Source organism: Merops nubicus, unplaced genomic scaffold (genome assembly GCF_000691845.1).
Source record: "Merops nubicus isolate BGI_N331 unplaced genomic scaffold, ASM69184v1 scaffold5154, whole genome shotgun sequence".
Classification (NCBI taxonomy): Eukaryota; Metazoa; Chordata; class Aves; order Coraciiformes; family Meropidae; genus Merops; species Merops nubicus.
This window is the reverse complement of record NW_008603488.1, coordinates 39,448-48,448: the sequence shown is the minus strand read 5'-3', so window position 1 is coordinate 48,448 and position 9,001 is coordinate 39,448. Positions and strand designations below refer to the sequence as shown.

The window sequence follows — 9,001 nt, the reverse complement described above, 5'->3', positions numbered from 1 at the left end:
CTGCTGAACTTCAGCTGACCCGGCATGGAGACAGCTTAGTGGGCTCTGCAGTGTTCCTGGCAGAGTGGACCACAAACTGGGTAACAGAGTAACAGGATTTGTTATTTTTTATAACACATGGAGAAAATCAACATGCAGCCTAAATCAGGGTCTAGCTTACATGCTTCCTTTATTTTATCTGCCTTTAATACAACTTTAGATTTGGATACAAATATATTTTGAGTAAATTTCCTATTTTCTACATTGTAATTAATATTCTATTTTAAAAGTGCTGATGGGAGGTGAATATCTTGGGAAACTGTTACTAAAAATATATGGTTTAGTTTGGGCTTTTTCTGTGTGACTAGATGACATTTGGTGGGAGGGAACCTGCACCTTGTTCAAATGTTTAACAAAGAGCTGTCAGTTTGCTTATAATTAAAAATGTCTTCTGCTGAATCAGGAATTAAGTGCAGTTTCCACTGAAAAGTACTAACATCTACCCTCCACAGAATTGCCTACAAAGCTGATCTGTTTTATAGTGAAGTATTTCACCAATACTATACACTTCAATTTCTGTTCTCAGTTATTCTAGATGAACCTTTATTGTGTGCTTTCTAAATTTTTTTTTCCAATGGCTTGAGGAGGGCACTGCTGTAATACATACATTTCTGAATTTGGCATTAGCTAGCAGCAGGCTTCTTTAGCCAGAGCTTCTAAATCTGTGTAGATTTAAAAAGAATTGTTTAATTCTGTGCATAAACTACTTGGCAGATACTTTCTTCTGGTAGTTCCTTGAATTCTCTAAACAGAATCCTGTCAAATTCTCTTCCAGAAGGAGGACTAAAAGTGTGTTTCAACCAAAAAAGGAAGTTCAGCATTTAGCACTTTGATTCCACCAGCAGGAGACCTTCCTCAGTAGACCTGTGCTAAAAGAAAATATAAAATATTTCTTCATTTTCCTTAGTACTTTCACTGTCCATCTACTCCACTAATGGTAATTTCTTGACTGACAGTTACAGTTCAGGTCTGATGTTCCCATCCTGAATCTGAAAGATACTTTAAGCACTACCATGGTTTCCATGGTGCACAGAGGGGTATAAAAGAGGTGAGAAAGTTGAAACTGGTGAAGGTTCCATGAAAAATACCTTGTCTTTTGATCAGTACAGCCAAACCCCTGTATGGGTGTAGATTGCTCAAAAGCAAATATAACTTATTTTTGCTACAGTAACAGTCCTTTCTGAAAATATTTTTCTGTTGGTAACTGGCAGAAGCATATTGGTTCTTTCCTATATTTGATTTTCTATTTCCTTCATTACCCTAAGTCAATAATCAAGCATGTTCTCCTAGGTTAAATGCAGATATTCAGTACACATCTGAGAAAGAACCCCAATATTTTTCTATCACATCTGTGATAGAACCACAAATTTTGAACCTACCTTTATCTAACTTTTCAAGGACTCACATATGGAGAGTCTCCAAACAGATTTTGAGGTAATATTTCAGTCTTCTGACCACCTGGTGTCTTGCAAGTTCCTGCAGTGGGTTGTGACAGTTTGGTTTAACAAGACCTCAGGTGGTTTTCATTCAGTGAAGGACAGTACAAAAGGGGACCACATTCAGAGGAACTTGTGGTAGAAGTCTGTAAGCAGGTTTGGCATCATGTATATAATGTCAAATGCTGTGAAACCAAAATCCCAAAAGATGTGTCATTGCTCTAAAATAAAGGAGCTGTACCAGTTAAGAAGGCCACGAAGGGGGCACGTGTACCTCCTGTGTGTAAGCCAGAGGCTTGTGAGAGTGGCTCTCTGAAGAAGGAAGTACATGAGGCTTTTGTGCTTCTGTGTGGCCTGGGAAGGCCTGGAGTACTTTATCTCTGAGTTATTTTACTACAGCATGAAAACTGGAGCCTTCTGTTTCATTGTGAATAATGATTTCTTCTCTCAGTTCTGCAGTAATTAACAGCCTCACTGCAATTAGTGTTTTTTTCTAATACAGCATTTTAGAGGAGTTGCTGGCAATTACACTTGGTTTCTTTGCTGGCTCAGTCATTTTGTATTATCATAGATGTCTCCAGACTTTAAATTATTTGCCTATGGAAAATCTGAGCCAAAAAACAGTGGCCACTTAGTTGAAGGTAATTAAATTGAGGAGATTCAGTTTGCAAGTCATCTTGAAGCAAATCTTCAAGGAAAAGATGTGGCCTATCTGATCTCTGAAACGTGTCCACTGGGACCAGATGGTTCATCTCCTGACCTGTGTCTCTGAGCCCACAGGGGAGGTTTTGTTTCTGGCACGTTCTAGAAGTGCAGGCTCTCCTGGGACAGAACCAAGTGCTTGGTGCTCCTGTGGGGCTGTTAATGATGCCTTGTGATGAGAAGGTCTTAGAGAGGACACTGAGAAGGGACCACAACAGGCATGTCTGGTTTTAAGAAGTCGTGTTGCTGAGCTACAAGATTGTTTCCCATGGAAATAATCTCTCATCTTCCCATTATGCAAGTTACTCAGGTCTTTTCCTTTTACTACTACGGGTTGGACACATGGCACTGCAGACATAAGTCACCTGTGGGGAACTCCATTTGTACACATAATAAGCTGGACTACAGTGAAGTGATGTTTTCTGTTAATTGGTTTACTTTTGTTTTTCCTTAGCGTTTAGCTTCAGTGGGACTGGATGCCAAAAATACAGTCTGTATTTGGGACTGGAAGAGAGGAAAACTACTGGCAACAGCCACAGGCCATTCAGACAGGGTAACTGTATGAAGGGTTTGCTGCGTTTTGCCTGGGACTTGCAAAAGTGTTTTTAAAATAATTTTTGTTTCTATTAGGGTAATGCAAAGATCATTTTGATCATTCTACATTGCTTTTAAAACAGGGAACAAGTTGTTTATTTCTTCTTGTTCCTCTAGGCATAGCACAGAGCACTGTGTTAGTAAGTGAGGTGCATGATGGATTCTCGAGCTGACTGTTTAGTAAGCCTAGGGAGGAAATATTTGGTAACTGCACCCTGGTTAGGATGATTTATAGCTCTTTATATGAGTTGTGAAATGCCAGCTTAATTGACAATGATCATGTTCTTTCTGAATGTGTCAAAAAGAGTTTATCCTGAGGGAAAATTTAATTATCTCCCTTTTATTTTTGCTTAAGGCAGTTACCTGTAGAAGAAACATAATTAGGATAAATATTCCTTCCGTATCTATGAACTTCAGGTAAAGCATCATACCTCAATAAATATGAGAATTGAACAGATTTGAATTCAGAATATTGATCAGGATTAGTAGATGGTTAAACAGGTTTAGCATAAGTAAAATGTTTCCCCAACATAAATAAGCACAAGTATGCATAGATTAAAATAAATCATGGATCTATTCTGACAACTTTTATCCATATTATGATGTTATAGCGTGTTAGAATGTTATAACATTGAGGTATTACAATGGTTTACTGCACATGATGGAGTATTTATGTATGCAGAGCAACAGACTAATCCCTTCCCTACAGCTTATGCATACCTACAGTCTCCCTGCCTCTTATGTGTCACCTGAATAAATCTGGTAGTTCAGTTTTACTTAGAGTGCTCACAACGCAACAGAATCTTAGTCCTTATTCAAATTTCTCTTTCAGAACTGATTCTCTTCCCAGTTACATCAGTGGAAGTTTTGCTACTGACCTCACTAGGTACAAGATCAGGTTCTGAATTAGCAGAAGACTCCAGGACAGGCAAGAAGTACTAAAGTCTTAGTACCCAGTAGACTTTCACAGCTAGAAAAAGGAGATTCTGCACTGCAGAGGGAGTGGGGAGAGAATACATTATCTAACCAGGCCACAAACACTGGTGATTCAGTGTGCAGGAGCCATAAAGCATTTCTGAAGGTGAAAGACCTCTTCTGTTCTAACAACATTTACACAAAACAGTACTTGAACTACTGCAAGCCCTGGTGGTTCTAAAGAAGATGGATCCTTTGTAGGAAGGCAGCACTTCCTTGTGTATAGAACAAGTGGAGATATGTTCCTGCAAGCTGACTGGAATTCTCTTGTGATTTATACTTAACAGCTAAAGAGCTAAAAGCAGCAAAATGTCCCATTGTCTTTCTCTACAGACACACATTCTCTGAAGGAACTAATGACTCTGGTAACCTCAGTGGTTTTCAGCTTGGACATTGAAAAGCTGAATGCCAGAGGCAGAGTCTAAAAGCGATATCTTGGCCAAAAACTGGGCCAAAACTCCAACTTCTTGTTTCCCAGCTTTATACAGCATTTTTCATTTGGCTGATTCCCATAGTCACAGAATACACTGTGAGTTTGTTCTGGTAACCTATCTAGGATCTGATGCTCCAGTTTTTGATGCATACTGTTATAAATGTAAATGTAACATTAATCAAAATGAAGAATTGGGTTTTAACTTTGTAGATGAGATCAGGTGAATGATACTCATATAAACTTGAGGAACATTAGCTTACACCATAACTCCCATTTTATTTAAGACAGTAAATGCTGTTTATTCAGTAATGTCTTGGAGCTGGAATAGATTGGTAGTGTGAAGGGAGGAATGAGGTGTGTTGACAGCACTGTGAGAGGAAGCCTGCATATTTGTCTTAATCTTTGTTTACAAAGAGTTCCAAATTTACCTAAACAGTGTTCTTTTAATTTTAGTCATATGTTGTAACAGAAATGTTGCCTAAAAATAAAAGCAAACCATGCCTAGATGCAATTACTGTATAATTAAAAATATCAGCTTTTACTGTCTCTCTTAACAGATATTTGATATCTCCTGGGATCAATATCAGCCAAACAGAATTGTCAGCTGTGGAGTAAAACACATAAAGGTAAAGAGCTTTTACAGTTTCCTTGTCAAAAAGTAAATAAATGTCACATAAGAAGTTTGTCCTCTTATATGATGAGGTCTTTAAATATATATTTATATTTTTCTTTCTTTGCTCTGTGAACATTTTGACAAAACTTTTTGTTTGAAACCAGTGTAGACATTCAGCAGTGACTGAGGTGAAGATCCACTTAACAAGCAAGGTGGGAAGATCATTTGCTGTAGTTTTCATCATTATGTGCTTGTAATTTTGGGGTTCTCTACCTTCTCCATTCCACCTAAATTATCTCAAAATTGCCCCAGATGTTACTGTTTTTTTCCCTCAAGCATAACAAAGGGTCATAGAACAGGTATAGGAGGAACTAAGTTACAAGTATGAGTGGGATGAGCTGCTGAGTGTCCTATCCTGCTGTCAGCATTTGCAGGAGTACCACAGAGAAGGTGTGTAAGGCCTGCAGAGATGAAGATGAACACTCTAGAGCCCCCCTACTTGTTTCATCTAAATCACCTTTTCTGGAGGTGATTTAAAGGCAAATCTAGATCTATACTATAAGTTTAGGGTAAAACATTCTCATGCCTGTGAAAAGCCTAGAAAGAAATCCTTCTGGTTGCCAGTATTCCCTGCAGGTTTCTGGTTCTCTCCTGTGTCATGAAAAGTGTTCCTAACAGATGGCAATTATTTCACATGGCTGGGGTGGGAAGAGCTTTAACTAGAAGTTTAGGAAACCAGTTAATATCTCTAGTTCTGGTTACTGAGAAGCTCGTGCCCTTAAAACCACCACTGCTTTCAAACTGTGGGTGTTTTTGGCAGCAGTGATACCATCTGTTGTATTCTGCAAGCTGTTTTCCAAAACCTGTCTTTGTTTGGCACCTGTATTCTGTTTTAAATAGCCATAATTACCCTGAACATGCATAATACCAGGCAAAGCAAATACATATAGATGGGGGCATGCCAGGGAAAGAAAACCAAGTGTGTGGTGAGGAAATGATTAGGTGCTCCCCTCTGGTGATGCTCCAACAGCAGTCTGTATACTTGCCATTCACTGTGGGAATGTGACAATTACTTGAACTTGTGGTGAGGGAAAAGAACAGCTCTAAAATAATTGTATTACTGTGAGAACTGGGACTAATACTTGGGAATAGTGCCATTTATTCTGTTAGCATTTCAGTTCTGTCAGCTCATTTGGCTGGGCAGATACTCGAAGCTGTTGCAAAGCCAGGTAGCTAAGGAACCTCACACTGAGCTCGGGAACCTCCCTCCACCCATTTCCTCACACTGCTGCCTGCTCTCTTGCCCTTCTGCTGCTAACCAGGAGTGAGGAGAGTGAATGTTTCATTCACAGAATGAAACCCCTGGGGAAAGTGTTCCTACTGCCTTCTTATGAATTGGCTTATGTTAAGGCACAAAGGGAAAATTGATTAGCATTACAAATTGAGAAAGACCTGAAATAAAAATCCATGATCCAAGGATTTTTCTGCACTTCAGCTTTATAGGAATTTTATAGGAGTAAGTACAGAGAGAATGGCCTAAAAATTCAGCTTATAGCCCCCAAAAGGTGTAGGCATATAATGTAGAAATGAGATAGACATTATGGATGTCAGACACTTCAGTATTCCTGTCCAGTCTCTGAAGAGCTCTCTCCAGTGTGCAATGGACCACAGAGCATAAAGGCCTCAACTAGTAAAGGCCCAGGCTGGCAAGTCCATTCAGGACTGTGCTACTTTTTTTTAGTACTTACTAAATTTTTAAAAAATAATTTACTGTTCTGTTTCTGCATATGTCCAGAACACCCTAGTGCTGGCAGGCCTGGTTATTTGAGCACTTTTCTTACATGTCTAATTGTAATTCTCTTTGTTCTGTCTTACTGGAGGGTCTGATCCTCAAGGAGGAGATGAGTGCACTAGCTATTCTCCCTGCTTGATAAAATTATGTTTATGGAAAAAAAAAAGAGCACTCTCAACTGATTCAAGAACATGATATTTCTAGCATGCCACTAAGGGCACTTTTCTGAGACAAACTTTATACTCTCTTGACTCCTTTCCCCAGTCAGTCTTACAGAGTTGTTTTTTCAGAATGTTACTGCGTCTGTGTAGAAATCAGGAAAGCCACCATGACACACTTAGAGACCTTGCTGCTGTCACAGTCAGAGCTGTTTCATGTACAATTGTTTGCAGTCTCCATCCAACAGATGGCTTCTCAATAAATGTAACTATATTTGAGGGATGTGTCTCTGTCAGAGCACTGGAAAAGGGCAGAAATGCCTACTCCAGGCACGTAAATTCTTCAAGGTCAAGTATTTTATTACTTCAGAACTGTAGCTGTATTTTAAATTTTGCAGGCAAGAAAAATGGGATGTTCCTGACTTTAAAAAGTGTTTATTTGCATTGACAGATACCACCCAGAAAACACAATGAAAGGCAGTGAGATAATGAGATGGGGGAATCAGAATCCTGCCTTGCTTCCTCAGACAGCTTGATCATATTGTTTTGTTCTTAGACTCACTGCCTTTCTGGGGGGTTTCCGTGGTAACTGGGCAGATTTTGGAGTAAGGGGCATTCTGAAAGGACTGCAGGAGTCATTTAAGTGTCTGTCCAAAGACTGCTCTGTAAGGATCTACATCTGTGAGATCTGCACACTAGTATGAAAAAAAACCAAGCAACCAAATTCGGTGGAAATTTATTTTGGTTTATATTTCACAGTTTTGGACATTGTGTGGAAACGCACTGACAGCAAAGAGAGGAATATTTGGTAAAACAGGAGATCTCCAGACTATCCTTTGCTTAGCATGTGCGAAAGAAGATGTCACCTACTCTGGAGCTTTGAACGGGGACATCTACGTGTGGAAGGGGCTGAACTTAGTCCGCACAATCCAAGGGGCACACAGCGTAAGTTGGGGCTTTGAGCTCCATTTCTGAAACTGCCTGGCTCGTTGAATGGAAAAAACTTCTCACCTGCTTAGCTACAAAGGTTTTCTGTTTCAGCTCAGAAGAATGTCTGAGCCTGTTCATCAGTTAAGAATTAATACATAATCTCGTCCTTTGTTTCCTTGTTGTCAACACATGCTAGCTGCTGGACCGATACCAACAGAGCTGCTGGTCTTTATAGCATCAAGCATACTGATTTACAGCATTTAGGCAGACTAAACCTAAAGTGAAGTTTCACAGATTGAGTAGCTTCAGTTATGAACAGTTTACTTAAAAACAGTTGGTAACCAAATGATCTTATTTTAAATAAAATTTTACCACTGAAATTCCCAGCACTGAAGACAGACTTTTCATGAAAGCTTCAGTGTGGGGTAAACCTGTTTAATCTGGGAGTTGCATTCCAACCATATTCCCAAGACAGGTTACTCCAGTTGGCTTCATAACGATGCTGCCTCATTTGGAGCACTTCAAGTTATGGAGAGAAAGGGGAATGTAGAGGATGGTGTTAGATTTCTAACCACTCCATATAATACATTTTATGTCCCTGTTGTTGCGGCACCAAAGGCACAGTAGGATTTTCGTGTCTTAAGTGTGTTTGAGAACTGCTTCTGTTTGAATATGATTTTGGCTAATGGCATTAGAGCATGGGTTTTTTGGATAAAGGGAAAAGAGTATTTTCCTTAGAAGAGTGATGTGAAATCTAACAGTTATCGCTATAGTTTTCTTCTAGAACCTTTCTGCAAAGGGCACTGCAAACCTAGCAGGTTTCTGTGACCTCCCCCAATCAGTTATGTTGGCAGTGCATCAAGGTTAGTAGTAGCTCTTCAAATGAGATCTAAGTGTGCAGGAGAGTAACAGTATTTACAGTAGTAATCCCCAGTTTAGGAAGGCAGCCAGCCTGAAGTCAGTGGGATATCTTACCTACAGAACTCTGCCAGGTCATGGTTGTGTCATGCCTATAAACGATGGAGTTTGCCATGGCTGACATGCATTCTCTTGCTCAACTTCTAATCTCCATGTAATTCATTATTCGAAATATTAATTTATTAAGACATTGAACAAAGCCACTTTGAAAGCAGAGGTCTGCTCTTCATTGTATTGATTTCCATGCAGTGCAACTTCACTCGTAACTAAAGGTTTTCCTAATAAAATACTGAATCAGCAGGGATTCTGTGAGCTATTCCAATATAGTGCAGCACAGTCTTCAATAATGAGGCACTTCTAAAAATGAAGAAGAAATTCAAACTGTAATAGAAACCTGTCATTCAACAAAGA

General features: G+C 39.4%; 1 protein-coding gene across 1 annotated transcript in view; it reads left to right on the top strand.

The window, feature by feature from the left end:
- Window positions 1-2,631: 2,631 nt before the first annotated feature.
- Window positions 2,632-9,001, top strand: part of EML5 (echinoderm microtubule associated protein like 5) — a gene marked incomplete at both ends in the record, with an annotated part of 39,455 nt that continues 33,085 nt past the window's right edge. The window contains 3 exons of the mRNA XM_008938669.1: window positions 2,632-2,730; window positions 4,737-4,805; window positions 7,502-7,687. Coding sequence (XP_008936917.1) covers window positions 2,632-2,730; window positions 4,737-4,805; window positions 7,502-7,687 — 354 coding nt within the window. The remainder of the gene's footprint in view (window positions 2,731-4,736; window positions 4,806-7,501; window positions 7,688-9,001) is intronic.